Source organism: Crinia signifera, chromosome 12, assembly GCF_055691185.1.
Source record: "Crinia signifera chromosome 12, ASM5569118v1, whole genome shotgun sequence".
Taxonomy (NCBI): domain Eukaryota; kingdom Metazoa; phylum Chordata; class Amphibia; order Anura; family Myobatrachidae; genus Crinia; species Crinia signifera.
The window spans coordinates 57,057,066-57,073,135 of NC_139228.1; the positions used below are offsets into that span (position 1 = coordinate 57,057,066).

At 43.8% G+C, this 16,070-nt stretch overlaps 1 protein-coding gene across 8 annotated transcripts in view; it reads left to right on the plus strand.

Moving 5' to 3' along the window:
* LOC146049695 (uncharacterized) overlaps positions 1-16,070 on the plus strand; it is a 46,436-nt gene that overhangs the window by 21,029 nt on the left and 9,337 nt on the right. For 3 of the 8 annotated variants that reach the window (XM_083166273.1, XM_083166272.1, XM_083166274.1), the window contains exon 12: positions 2,509-4,893. The exons of 1 other annotated variant lie outside the window; for it this stretch is intronic. In XM_083166273.1, coding sequence (XP_083022399.1) covers positions 2,509-3,128 — 620 coding nt within the window. In that variant the 3' untranslated portion in view covers positions 3,129-4,893. Of the gene's footprint in view, positions 1-2,508; positions 4,894-5,791; positions 6,610-9,055; positions 10,223-12,180; positions 12,948-16,070 lie in introns of those variants that run through there. 4 more of the 8 variants (XM_083166277.1, XM_083166278.1, XM_083166275.1 and 1 more) reach the window with 4 other exon arrangements.

Here is a 16,070-nt window from a genome sequence, read left to right on the forward strand (position 1 = left end):
TATATTCTCTGTAAAAGCGCTGCGGAATATGTGTGCGCTATATGAGAAACTGTTAATAAATAATAAAATGAAGAAGAAAAAATGTAATTAATACTGAGGCACTTACACGCACAGGCTATGGTGTATCTGTAATTGCATTAAAGTCGTTTTTAGAGATAAAACAAACATTTATGAGCTACATGCAAAAGCGTCCAGTATTTACTCTGCACAGAAAAAATATAACCAACCTGGTTTTGCCCAGTTTTTTTTTTACTCACTTGCAACTCTGAATCAGGCTCAGTGTTTCCACCTGACCCAATCCATATGAATAATGAAGGGAATCCATTATTGTAATATGGATTTATTTGAACTGAAGATATCCGAAACAGCCCACTCCAGAGTGACTAAAACATAATTGGCTAAGTGAGATTTGACCTCCCTTCTCTTCCACCTCCAGAGTCCTCCCATAATCAATGAAAAAGTTCTGCTTCCTCTCAATCACATCTGGGACAATTGTGGCATCTGTGAGTCCCATTGTAAACTGTATTTGAGAGAACAGAGTGGCCCTGTGATACACATGAAGAAATAGTATTTACTTGTGGGTAGTAGTGAACGCTTGGTCTCAATAAACCAGGAACTAGATCAGGCATGGTGAGAATGGGAAAGTGCATCGTCCACTCTGTGGATGATGTGAGTCTTCCTTTTAGAAATTAGTAAAAAAGGAAGATGGCCTTATGCGGGTTGGTCAGGAAAGAAGGCGGTTCACCATGACGAGGTGCGACTGTTTTTTTTTTTTTCCTGTTCGTCTGAGCCTATCCAATGAGCACTCTCCATTTCAGGAAATTCAGACAATCAACTATGATTGAAACCGGGGGCCAATCATTCCTGAGAAGATGTAGAAGTTGGGGGCCCTCAAAAACATTCTGAATCTATAAATCTGAGATTGTTCCTTCAGTGTCTGTTCTCAAAATCTTCAAAATCATGACTTTGTGGGGTGGGAGAAAGTCGTGAATGAACTCCCTGTCCCTGACTCATCTCTAAGGTCGACGAGTAATTATACGAAAGACCTGAAAACGTAAAATACCTAAAGCTGCACAAAAAAACAGTACAGGTATACACTGCATGAGAATAAGAGTTGCACAGGCAGGGACTTAATGGGGTTATCCCATGAGATATAGAACATAATACATGAATGTTACATTTTACATAACCGTTAACATTCTAGTATATTCAGTGATAAAAGATCATAGTATATTGTGTTTTAATTGAAAAACAGTACATTTTATAGTGTATATATTTCCTGCGAGTGTAAACATTGAACATATGTGGTCGTTGTTAGTGGATGCAAAAAAAGACTGATTTCCACGTATTTTATACCTGAAATTATAATGGGTGTCATCGCCAGATTACATATTTTATACATTCTCACAGGTAATAAGGAAGATACACATAAATACACTGATTTAATCCATGTGGATTCTACACGTGTGAGTAATATGTAACAGGGCCTAGAGATTGGGGACAGAAATGTAACAGGAGTCTCATCCATATGTAATGTTGATTTTTAGTATAGTTTGATTCGCATCCAGTTTTTTGTTTGTGTGTTTAGGGTTTTATAAGTGTATAGTATAACAATCATATTGTAAAAATAATTAAGGGGCAGGTGTAAATGAAAATGGTAGTCCCAAAATTATTTCTATTTTTAGTCTAAACTTTATCAATACTGTCCTGTCTCCTCATTCTAAACGGGGAATTCAATTGGGTGCAAGGTTTGGACTGCAAAAATGGATCTGGTGCTCTCTTCTCCATCTTTGCCCTGGTGAGGGGGCTGCTGGGAGGGTATATGGCTGCTTGGAAATGAAGTTCTCCCAGATGCTGCCTCTGGGGAGGGGGGGGAAGGGGTCACACAAATGCACATACACACTACTATTACACTAACTGAGAGTCTGGGTCCCAACGCTAGATGGAAAACACAACACATTGGAAGGTGAGTAATTGCAGACTTATTAAGCTAATTGGATACTTCTAATTGCTGAGTTAGTCTTTTGCTGGGGGCAGGGAGAAGGGGGGGGGTGTGCCCAAACAAGTGATATTTAATGAAAATAAAAAAAATCAGACTTGTTGTGGGGGTGCGAGAGAAGACGCATCTGTGCTATTTAAAAAAAAAAAAAAAAAATAACAAAAAAATTCATCCCTCAATTGAATTCCCCTATTAGTGTTTTTCCCTTAATAGGGGGAGAAGGCAGATTAAGCAACATTCTAGTAATGTAAAAAGAAAGATGGCTGCACCCATCCTGTGGTAATGAATACAACAAAAATGCCTTTACTACACCTTTATGGTTTTAATCCTTCCTAAACTATACTACATGGGAATGACAGGGTTAACACAAGCCACCATAATATATTGCATAAAAGTAGATGTCTGAATTATACATACATTATAATGTACATACTTCTATATCACAAATTACAACGCGACCCATCCGCTGGTGTACAGAGGGTTTATCTCCGTACTTCTGTCCCCAACAGGTCCGCACGCCTCCTCACACTACCCTGAGAAGACTCATCAGTGCTCGGAGTGTCAGAAATGTTTCCCCAATCACTCAGCCCTCGTCACCCATCAGCAAACACATAGCGCAAGTAATCTGTATAGGTGCCCTGTATGCGGGGTGCAGTTCAGCTCCAGATTGGCTCTTACCGCCCACCAGCGATGTCACACCGAGGACAGACTGTTTCATCGTTACGGTGGGAAATCCTTTCATCAGAGGCCACGTTTCCCATCACATGAGAGGACTCCTACCGGGGAGAGGCCATATTCATGCCCAGAGTGCGGACGATGCTTTGCTAAAAGGTACGCCCTTACTACGCATCGGCGGACTCACACCGGGGAGAAGCCTCATCGGTGCACAGAATGCAGCAAGTGCTTTGTCCAGCGGTGCAATCTGGTTCGGCATCAGCGCACTCACTCCGGGGTGAAACCGTACTTCTGCACGGAATGCGCCAAGTGCTTTGCCCAGAAGGGCGACCTTGTTAAGCATCAGCGCACTCACACCGGCGAGAGGCCGTTCGTGTGTTCCCAGTGCGGCCGCTGTTTCTCCGACAGCTCGAATCTCGGACGACATCAGAGAGTTTCACACCGGTCTAGGTGAATGATCTGCCCGTCACATCCATAATTATAAACTGGAAATTGAGAAGGGGAAATCGCTAACCACCAGGTGCTGAGCTACAGCTTTTGGCCTTCAGTCCTGCGCATGCACAAGGTGCTGGTTTGTCCTTTTACGGATCCATCTAATAATGCGCATAATGGATACCATGAAAATATCACTAGAATTGCTACTTGGTCTGTGTTATACCAGGTGTGAGGGTGATGGCACATCCTTTCTGTCTCTGTTACATCTGTGATGTTTGTGTGTGTGACCGTAGTTGGATACAGCAGTGTAGGATGAGGCCCAGTTTCCACCCTTTCAGAAATCAAGTCCTGATTGGCTAACCTGGAACATGTGCGCAAAAGAGGACGGGTGATGTCACACAGCGGCATTCGCACTCACAGTCTGTTGTGGAACATTTAATATAATTCAACTTTGTAACCAGTGTGTGAAAATAAAATACATTATTATGTTACGCTTCTTCTCTTCTTTATTAAGAGTGGTGGCAGCCATTTTGTGGGCAAGTGCAGTAACCATGTCAATGCAGCCTATCCGTTTTTTAGAAATTGGTGACATCACTGGGGTAGGACAGCCATCTTATGATCAGAGTCAGTAGATGCGAGTCTTTATCATCAACACAGTAAGGGGCATTTAGGAACATGGGCTTAACATTCCCGGTGTGTGTTATTTCCTTTATAACCTGCAGGTGTCATTGCTGCTCATGTAGAGGGCTAGCCTGCAACCAGACACGCTTCAAAGTAACATACTAAGAGGATAAACATAACATGTGTCACTATGTATGTTTCCCTGATCCGTGCAATGTGCTCTTCTATTGTGTGTGACGCAACATGTGACCTGATTTTGTTGGTGATTCTATTGTTCTGCTTCCAAATGACGAATGTGTAATCTGCACTGATATATATATATATTTTTTTATACCAATGTGACGTTGGCCACAGATATTTTGTGTACGCTGTGACGTGGCACTGGCAGCCACTCCCTCTGCTGTGTATGCTAGTATATAGGGGCAGGTTTTATCTAAGCATTATTGTGGGGTATAGAGGACGTCTGTCCCATTACACACGCTCCCCTTTCTGTATGACGGTATAAATGCTGTATATAGGACAGGGCATATCTCAGCCGCATGGCTGTGTAGGTCCTGTAATATCACCAGCATTGTACCATATCCTGTGAGCAGGAGGAGACTTCGGGAGCAGCCATTGTTCTAGTGTTTAGTGTTCCTCCACAGTGTAGGATGGACACCCTATTAGGGTGCTGACTGTCTATAATCCAGCTGTGATGGATGTGTAGTCACAATTCACTGCAGTAGATGTATCTTGCGTCACTAAATCTTTCACAGTAGTGCTTGTTTTTTAAGTTATCCAGTGATGTTCGCCTCTCCCCTTTCTATGGCCAGGGGTAATGTAGGATTTGTGTGCCCGCAACAATCTAGCACTGTCACACAGCCCGCCTCAATCCAGCGCTGTGTCACACAGCCCGTCACAATCCAGCGTTGTCACAGCCCGCCACAATCCAGCGCTGTGTGTCACAGCCCACCACAATCTAGCGCTGCATCACTGTCACCATCACAGCCCAAATGCTATGATCGTGCTGGGACTGGGACTTATAATCAGAGTGGGTAGGAAGAACAGCTTGCGCTCCTAACTGCCCAGTGCAGGGTGAGATGAGACAAGCTGCGTTGGTGCATAATCCGAAATAGTCACCTGACATGTTGAGATCTGATCTAAATAATTCAGGGGTAGATGTATGAAGCAGTGATAAGGGAGGAGAAATGATAAGGTGCCTGGTACTTTATCACCGGCCAATCAACTCCTGACTGTTAAGTTACAGGCTGGGTTTAAAAAGGGACAGTTAGGAGCTGATTGGCTGGTGATAAAGTACCAGGCACTTTATGACTTCTCCTCCCTTATCGCTGCTTCATATATCTACCCCTAAGGGCCTAATACAGTATGGATCACAATTCTGAGATAAAGCAGTTAACTGCGAGTGAAAAAGATGCTCATTGCAAAAGTCGCGATGCATTCACAGATCCATTCGCAAATTGTGGAACATCAAAGAAAACTTCCCATCTGTGCAGATCTGAGTAACCATGAGGCTTCCACTAATCTGTGACAGACAAACTGGAAGTGGTCAGCACTGATATCAGCGACCCACCCTAAAAACACCTGGGCACACCCGCATTTTTTTTTTTTTCAAATGCACCCAGAAAAGGCCATGATTCCGCCAACAAAATTCCTGTCAGTCAAACTACGACTGCCATGCGATTGCTAAGCATTCGCATTTTCATTTGCAATTTGCAGTCATGCATGGGCAATATAAATGCTGTGTACGCGCAGTTGTTCAATAATCGCTTGATTTGCATTTTCTCTCATTTGCAATCCATGCTAAATTAGGCCGAAAATCTAACATCTGCTCTATCCCAGAATTACTTCTGTTGTAATAAGTTTTGTGCAGATTAAAGTAGAAAATTCCAGATTTACTCCAATGTTTTGTAGGAATGACCTTTAAGGAGCAATTCCATATTGTGTAGGTCCTGAAATCTGACTGGTACATTATGTATAACTGCACAGATTGTCTCACGCATGATGACGCCACCCATCCGCTGGTGTACAGAGGGTTGATCTCCGTACTTCTGTCCCCAACAGGTCCTCACGCCTCCTACCCTGAGAAGACTCATCAGTGCTCGGAGTGCCAGCAATGTTTCCCCAATCATTCAGCCCTCGTCACCCATCAGCACACGCATAGCGCCACTAATCTGTATAGGTGCCCAGTCTGCGGGGTGCGTTTCTGCTCCAAAATCACCTTTACCGCCCACCAGCGATGTCACATCGAGGACAGACTGTTTCATCATTACAGTGGGAAATCTTTTCATCAGAGGCCACGTTTCCCATCACATGAGAGGACTCCAACCGGGGAGAGGCCATTTTCATGCCCAGAGTGCGGCAGATGCTTCGCCACTAATTCTACCCTCATTACGCATCGGCGGACTCACTCCGGGGAGAAGCCGTTTAAATGCACAGAATGCAGCAAGTGCTTCGCCCAGAGATCCAGCCTTGTCAAACATCGGCGCACTCACACCGGGGAGAGGCCGTATTTCTGCACAGAATGCACCAAGTGCTTCGCCCAGAAGGGTGACCTGGTCAGGCATCAGCGCATTCACACCAGGGATAGGCCTTTCACGTGTTCCATGTGCGGACGCTGCTTCTCTGACAGCTTACATCTTGCACGACATCAGAGAGTTTCACACCGGTGTAGGTGAATTATCTGCCCGTCGCGTACACATCACACAAATGTAGTTTGATGCCCGATTTACACCATTTCGGAGGTTCTGAACTGGCTAAACTGGAACATGTGCGATAAAGAGTGATGTCACACAGCGGCATTCACGCTCAATCTGTTGTGGAACATTGAATATGATTAATCTTTGTAACCAGTACGTGAAAATAAAATACAATACATTTATTATGTTACGCTTCTTCTCTTTTTCATTCACAGAGTGGCGGCAGCCATTTTGTGTGCAGATGCAGTAACCATAACATTGCAGCCTATCAGCTCTCTAGGAATTAGTGACCTCAATGGGCAAAACACAAGTCTTGTTATCCGTGTCAGTAGACATAAGTCTATGGCTGGGCACACACTTAGCGATTACTGCAGCGTCTGATATAGTTAACGTTTACACCCTGACCAATATTGGTTAGTGACGTCCAATATTGGTTAGTGACGTCCCCCTCCCCCGCTCCGTAAATGCAGTTGCTGAGGATATTGCCAGGTGGAGCTGCCATTACTGACGACAGATGCATGCATCGTTAACTATTTTGAACGTGCACACTGGACGGTATGCACACGATATATATTAACGATATATCACCAAGTGTGTACCCTACATTCCTAGTGATACAATAGGGACCATCTCAAGGAACATGGGTCCAATATTACCGGTGTGTTTATAACCTGCAGCTGTCAGTGTTGCTGCCTATGTAGAGGGTTATCCTGTGACCAGACACGCTTCATAGTAACGTATTGTACGAAGGGGTAAATTTCACTAAAGCTTCTAAAAAATGAAGAGAGAACGTTGCCCATAGCAACCAATCAGATGGTCTAGAAATGATTGGTTGCTATGGGCAACATCACCTGTTTAGAAGCTTTAGTAAAATCCCCCCTAAGTGTATAATATAACCCTCACATCACTAAGGGTGTAATATAACCCTCACCATCACTAAGGGTGTAATATAACCTGCACCATCACTAAGGGTGTAATATAACCTGCACCATCACTAAGGGTGTAATATAACCCTCCCCATCACTAAGGGTGTAATCTAACTCTCCCCATCACTAAGGGTGTAATATAACCCTCACCATCACTAAGGGTGTAATTTAACCTGCACCATCACTAAGGGTGTAATATAACCCTCCCCATCACTAAGGGTGTAATATAACCCTCCCCATCACTAAGGGTGTAATATAACCCTCCCCATCACTAAGGGTGTAATATATCCCTCCCCATCACTAAGGGTGTAATATATCCCTCCCCATCACTAAGGGTGTAACATATCCCTCCCCATCACTAAGGGTGTAATATATCCCTCCCCATCACTAAGGGTGTAATATAACCCTCCCCATCACTAAGGGTGTAATATAACCCTCCCCATCACTAAGGGTGTAATATAACCCTCCCCATCACTAAAGGTATAATATATCCCTCCCCATCACTAAGGGTATAATATAACCCTCCCCATCACTAAGGGTATAATATAACCAGGGCTATTTTTCAGTAGGCTCCAGCAGGAACTGAGGCCCTTATTCTAGTTCACTCTTTCTGACAAAATATTTCTTAGATGGACAAAACCATGTGCACTGCAGGTGAGGCAGGTGTTACTTGTGCAGAGATAATTAGATTTGGGTGGGGTTTTACACCTGCCTCACCTGCAGTGCACATGGTTTTGTCCATCTAATAAATATTTTGTCAGAGTGAACTAGAATAAGGGCCTCAGTTCCTGCTGGAGCCTGCTGAAAAATAGCCCTGAATATAACCCTCCCCATCACTAAGGGTATAATATAACCCTCACCATCACTTAGGGTATAATATAACCTTCACCATCACTGTCTGTGTCCATGATCAGTACATGTGACCAGATTACATTGATCATTCTTTTATTCTGCTTCCAAATGACGATTACTTCTGCACTGGTGAATAATTTTCTCTTTTATATTCAGGGCTGCCATCGGGGGGGCTCATTTTCTGCAGCCCTGCAAATTCTGCAGCGATACACACTACTATATAAACCTGTCTGTGTCTCTGCAGGGTTATTGTGTTCTGCCTGTGTGGGCTGAGTATGGATTACATAAACCCTTCGCCTCCTAAGTAGTTAGGATCTGCCTCATTCAGGGAGCTGTGGACAGGACAACTTCCCTCCGTGCCTCGAAGCATCACACAGCTCACTACAATTCAGCTCTATATCACCCATTGCCCAGCCGGCATCACATGACGATGCTGGGGCTGATAATCAGAGAGAGAGGGTAGGGGGAACAGCTTCCGCTCCCCACGTGCCTGGTACAGAGTGACCATGGGGAGACAACCTAAGATATTGGTCAGTGCATTATCGGAAATAGCCGCTTGACGTGCCGCGATCTAATATAAACAATTAAATGCGGAAGCAGAAACATCCACTCTGTCCCAGAATTACTTTAGTTTTATTCACTATTTTTCTAATCGTCATTTGTGATGTGTTACAAACTAAAGTAGAAAGTTCCGCATCCAATCTTTGTAGGAATGACAATTCTGTATTGTAAAGGACCTGCAGTCTGACTAGTACAGTAGATGTATAACTGCACAGATTGTCTCACGCATGACAACGCGACTCATCCGCTGGTGTACAGAGGGTTTATCTCAGTACTTTTGTCCCCAACAGGTCCGCACGCCTCCTCACACTACCCTGAGAAGACTCATCAGTGCTCGGAGTGTCAGCAATGTTTCCCCAATCACTCAGCCCTCGTCACCCATCAGCACACGCATAACGCCACTAATCTGTACAGGTGCTCCGTCTGTGGGGTGCATTTCAGCTCCAAAATGACCCTTACCACCCACCTGCGACTTCACACCGAGGACAAACTGTTCCATTGCTCTTTCTGTGGGAAATCCTTTCACCTGAGGTCGCGTCTCCTTTACCATAAAAGAATTCACACCGGTGAGAAGCCATTCCATTGCACTAAATGTGGCAAGAGTTTTGTTCAAGGCGCCCATCTTGTCACGCACCTGCGCACGCACACCGGGGAGAGGCCATTCGTGTGTTCTCACTGCGGCCGTGGCTTTGCCGACAGCTCAAATCTTGGTCGACATATGAAAATTCACAAGTTGTAAAAGGGCTGCCTCTGGATGAATGAGCAGCTGTGCGCAGAATGAGCCTTGTTTGCAAACTGGAAAACCTTTCCACAGGATGCAATTGTAATTGAACCACATGCACACTGTGGTTTTGGAAATGGCCTCGGTAAAAGTAGCTGCGTCTAGTTATGGATCCATCAGGACATTAACAGAATGAAAGCATCCTCTCTATACATATAAATGTGCCCATTTTTCTCCTAAATTACTTCTTGGCCTAAATTGTTATGAAGTGAAGGGACATCTGGACGGTCTTTGCTACATTTTTCACGTTTGTGTATTTGAGGTGTTGGGCCTTTCCAAAACTTGCACTGGAAGGTGCAAACTGATGATTAGTAATGGATGAGACCCAGTTTCCCCCATTTCATGAGGTAAAAAAATCAAGTCCACCCTCCTGCAATACAGGGAATGATACTTTTTAATTGTGTTTTCTCCCATGAATCTATGGCAAGGCATGCTGGGATGTATAGTTTCGCAACAGCTGGAGGGCCATAGTTTGGCCATTTCTGATGTAAAGGAATAGTCTGTGACTAGACCTCAGCATAGTAACTTAGGAAAGAGGAGAAACGTGTCAGTTCTTTGTCGGTTTCCCAGATGGTTTGCAATATACTGGTCTATTTAAAAGTTTCAGTAAGCCGCCGCGGGCAAAGCATTCTGTACTTCCAATACCAATCAATAAAATCGTAATGACATTTAAGAATTGTTCTTGAATTTTGGTGTAAATGTTTTGGGTGGAATGAGTTGTGTGCAAGTAACAATTTTTCCCTGAATCTAAATGTATTAGCAATAAGATTACTGTCTTTAAAAAACAAACAAAAAAAACTACTTTGTGACATTATTTTAGTTGCGGGTTAAGAAATCTCACAATAGCCTCCACAGAGGGTGGGGGTGGGGGGTTTGTGGGCACAATATACCCCACAGGAAAAAAAAAACACATATTGACCCCCACATGGAAAAATTACACACTAAATATGAGCCTCAGGGGTACATTTACTAAAATGAAATAGCCCATAGCAACAATCAGATTTTATCTATCATATTTCGAAGCTTTATTAAAATGTACCCCTTAGATTTAATGATTGTTCCCACAGGAGAAAGAAAATACTCAATGTTTGTTTTACTTTTTGGGGCCTGTGGGGACAATGAATCAATAATTCCCTCAGACCTCTACAGAAGTCTGACCTGGTGGACTGCAACAGCCAGTGTGCACCTATCCCAAATGATTTCAGGCTGCCCTGAATGGCGATCCCATACTCTTCTTCTGACTAAAAATTATATTTAAGCCACTCTCTGTGTGCTGACTATGGCTTATCTTTACCCTTTGTGGCCCTTATATGAATTAAATCCTTATAAGGTGTAGACCGCAAACCTTCCATGTGGTTCTGCACCAGTTTCATTCCAACAGTGATCGACTTATATGAATTACTTTTTCAACTGGAGTTAAAGGTCTTGCCAGACTAAATGTGACCTGTGCCTCGATATATGAATGCTACAGAAAGGAAAAGTGTCTGTCACAGGGAATATTTTGCAATCAGACCATCTGTTGTCCAGGGACAAAGCCATCCTGGTAACGATCAATATGCAAGCTATCGGCTAATCTGCATATTGAATGTTGATCCTCATCGCAAGTATCTGTTGCAGGTAGCTTAAGGTTAAAATTCAATAAGGAAAGTGGTTGGCAGCTTGAGCACCGAGACCTCTATCAGGCTTTGATTTGCTTTTCATAGTCCTTTAAGGAGAACCTTTATATGATAAACTATATCTGTTTGTGCATCGTTGTCCACTCAAGAACTTTACCTTCTAGGATAACAATTTTTCTCTTAGTGGTCTTAGTCCAAGCTAATCCAATCAAGTTACCATATACGCTGGTGTAGTGAGCCTCACAGATATGATTGGTGGGCAGGGGATTGTTTGATGTATTTAAGTAGTAAAAGTCCTGCACAGCGCTGCTGGTCTTCTTTGTATGTCTTCTTCTCTAAGGCAAGCCCCACGTTCTCCTACTTGGTCCTCAGGATCCCACACAATCTCTGCTCTGGTGCTAATGATCTGTATTTCAGTGCTGAGATATAGACCAGATATCTCAGATATATATCAGATATAAGAGCAGAAAGCGACTCCACAGGCAGGAAAGAGGAATTGCATGGGTTGCACAGGTGAAGGGTGCTAGAATGAACATATGTACATTCCTCTAGCATCTGCAGATGACTTACATATTATTACTACTGTGGCAGGGACAGCATACCTTCACATGAAGATAATGTGGAGGATCTGGTCCAGGTTTTAGATCAGCAGAAGCAGAGAAACTGATGTGATCAGGGTTGGGCTGATTAGCAGCACCTGTGCTCTTCTGATAAAAGTGTTTCCAGGGCAGAGGGTCATTGCTCTTGATGGTGGAATAGCTGGCCAGGTGATAGGCCGGGGTGTGCGCTACGGTAGGGACCACTGGAGCTTTCTGTTTGTACTATGCTGTGACACATGTATGCTACAATGCTGTAACCATCCTTGCTTATGCTGATTACCTGTTACTCAAAATAAAGACCAAGACATCATCTTATCCAGTGTATGTGATTCCTTGTCACACTACGTTTATGGCATATGATGACACGACCCATCCGCTGATGTACAAAGAGTTTATCTTAGTACTTTTGTCCCCAACAGGTCCACATGCCTCCTCACACTACACTGAGAAGATGCATCAATTCTCAAAGCGTCAACACTGTTTCCCCAATCAATCAGACCCCTCGGCCCATGAACAAATGCATAGCGACGGTAATCTATATAAATGCTCGATGTGCGGAGGGCATTATTGCTCCAGATTGGCTCTTACCGCCCACCAGCAGTCACACACACAGGACAAAATTCTCCGTCGTCCTTATATTGGGAAAGTTCCACAGCCAAGGTCACATCCAAGGACGCCCGCCGGGGAAAGCCCATTTTCATGCCCAGAGTGTGGGAGAGGCTTTGAGAAAAGATCTACATTTGTTCGGCACTGGAGGATACACTCTGGCGAGAAACCGTTTGAGTGCACGGATTGTGGCAAGCGTTTCACCCAAAGCTGCACCCTTGTGAAGCATCACCGCACCCACACCGGAGAGAGGCCATTTGTGTGCTCTCAGTGCGGCCGCTGTTTCTCTCAGAGCTCAAATCTTATCCGGCATCAGATAATTCACCTCGGGGACAGATCTTGAAGTCTTCTCTGTGAATAGAAGGACATTTGGAGACATAAGAATTGTTTATCAGCTGCATAAATGTTACCTTTATCTGAAGGAATTTTGTGTGCCAGGTTTTCGGGGTTTGTGGATTCATTTGACAATGCTCGTGGTGGAAACCAATAAAAATATCCCGTCGTCAAGACCGTGATCATTATAGTAGAATCCTTTTCTTTAATTTTAAACTTTTTTTATTTGGCTCCTTAAATACTTAGTTGTCTTTTATTAGCTGTACAGAGAGGTTATATTAAGGATATCTTTGTTATGTTTCTTACTTTTGCATGACTTGTCTTTACATTGGTTTGCAATAGTCTTTTCACTAAAGCACCCTGTAACATCGCCCTCCTGCATCCCTCCACTCTCTAGTGGGCAAAATGGGGGATTATTGTACCCTAATTCTTTGATCCATCATGGTGGGCAGGGCTTAATAATGTGTTCTTTTTGGGTATGGGTCATTGGGTTGACCAGTAAAGGTCAATACAGCTCAAGGTTGACAGGGTTGGAAGGTCAACATAAGTATTAGGTCGAAAGTGTCTAGGTTGACATGGGTTATTATTTATTTTTTTGTCTGGAATGTCGACATGGACACCTTATCGGTGCACCATGTCCCCTTGCATGGATCGCTGCGCTGGCCATGCTTTGGGCACACATGCTCTCCCTCCACGCCCTAGTGAATGATAGGGCATGAAATACCACCTGTCGGCTGAAAATAAAAGTGAAGAACCCATGTCGACCTTTTGACTATTGACTTAGACACTGTCGACCTGATGCTTGTGTCAACCATCCAACCCTGACGCCATTAAGTGCGTCAACACATTTCAGGTGTTGACCTAAGCTGTGTCGACCTTTAGTGGTTGAACCAATGTATGTTGACCCAAAGACCGTATAACGTTTTATTGTAATAGCATAATTTTAGCCCTCATGAAAATGTGGATGAATTGCGGCATTTTACCATAAGGGGGAGGGGCCAGACCAGCTGCGTCTTTAGGCTCACATGCACCATCGCCTACTTGCTTCTCCTCTGTGGGGGGCATTAATGCACCCAACTTGGTTTTGCTATTAAAGAAGCTTTATCCACCCAACTGCTCCCACCCCTCCAGAGACCTCCACGTCAGCTGACAATCTAAATATTCCTGTCAATGAAAACAATGTGCGGCTATGCAAAAAGTAATCAGACCACAGCAGTTGCACTTTTATACATTTCAATTGGGTCTAACATATAACGTATAAGTAATATAACACAACATTGGAATGAATGCATTTAGGAAAGAAATGACATTCCTTTATTATGTTGCTTCTTTAACTGTGCTGCAGACACACAGTGGTGACAGCCATTTTGTAGGCTGTTCTTTGATTCCGAACAACGCAGCCAATACATTCACTAGAAACCAGTGACATCACTGAGGCACAGCAGCCATTTTATAGACAGAATCATTAAACACAAGAAGCAGTGATGTCACTGGACACTCATGAAATGATAACCTATGAGAAGTCAGTATGTAAATTAATAACGGAATGATGATACAGCAGACACTATAATTCTAATAAACCGGACATTTTATTACATTCTATTTATTAGACGGCACAAGGATTATGCAGCGCCGTACACAATAAAACAGTAAATAAATTAAATACAAAAATACGGTGAGCAGTTAGCATATTTATGTGAAGACAATGGAAAGAAGGCCCTGCTGCACATATGAGCTTACACTCTCTATAGGGGATATAGGTGGACACAATGGGAAGATAGGAGGAGGGGAAATAAATTAGAATGATGACCTTAGGTTTAAGGGAAGGCTGGGAGAGTCTGATGGAGCAAATGCAGGAATAGCAGAGGTAAGGAGCAGCTCAGGAGAAATCCTGAGTGTGAGATTGGGAAGCAGCGGTCAGTGAGGTGAGACAGCAATCACTAGAGTGGGATGGAACATGTGAGGAAATTAGTCTGGAGATGTAGGAAGGAGCCATGAGGTTGAGCGCTTTGTTGTGAGAGAGAGGGGCTTTAATTTGATTCTGGGGTGGATAGGGAGTGACTGGCAAATAGATGGGCAGCAGAGATGGAGCTACAAGTGAAGATGAGATGGGCCGCAGAGACCAGGATAACCTGTAGAGGAGCGAGGTGGAAGTCAGCTAGGCCAGGCAGGAACAGATTACTGCAGTCAAAGAGGAAAACAATGAGGACATGGATGAGTTTTAGTAGCTCTGAGTTCAAGGAACAGCCGGATTGGTAGACATTATACCTGAGGTACAGAGGAGAGTTAGACATTGCCATCAGAGCGAGAGAGAAAGCGGACAGGTGTAGAGGGGCCTGAGCTGTTGGGAAGATTAGTCCAGTTTTTTTTTAAATATTATTTGTCATTCTTGTACCCTTAATCACCCTGTAGTTTAATAATAATCATTTTATTTATAGAACACTCTTTCTCAAAAGGACTCAAAGCTGCTTTACAGACCTCAAAAACCATGCACATAATACAGGTATTTTGGGTGCTACCTTCCACGGGTTGTATATTCCCACCTCAGAAGGCACCAGGAGAGGCAGCCATCTTGGGCACATTGCGTAGGATTTTCCTGGTAGGATTTGGTTACCTCTGAAAGACACAAAATGGGGTGATTGCAGTGTCCTAAAGCTCAAACTAGGGTCCCAACAAATCTGTCAGGTCCATGTAGTTCTCATCCCATCCACAAGAGTAGCAGATGAGGCAGCCATATTGTGCCCACTACGGAGGTTACACTGTGGGAAGTGAGCCATACCAGGGCCCAATGCATATAAGCGAAGACTGACACTTGTGCAATAGTATGATAAACCCTGTACGAAAAGATCCACATGAAGAACATCCTGCATGTGGAGGAACCATCTGAAGTAGCAATCTGAGGTGCACTGCGTAGGGCACCGCTAACATGGGGTGCAATCAGGTACACAGTAAAGGAATAGCACACTCTGGGGTGGAAGTACGCTGCTAAAAGAAGAAAAAAAACAAAAGCACATGGTGAGAACACATTTGCAGGTAACTAATGGAAGAGGGAAAATTGGGATAACAATGTTGGATAAGATTATAAATGTCCTGGTCTCATGGGGGTAATTTAACTAAGATGGAATTTCTTTTGAAGATGAGATGTTGCTATGGGCAACCAATCTGATTCTATCTATTCTCTTCTATAAGGTGCAAAATATAGGCTCAGGGGGCAGTCCTCATATGTGTAGCCGGAGGGGTGGTGGGACTGGTCCTGGTGGTCTCACCCTAAAGCTCACCTTGAGGGGTAGGCTCAGGGGGATCTCCTGATATTCACAGCCGGAGGGGTGGTGGGCCTGGTCTGTTGTTCTCATGGCAGAGGTGAAGAGAG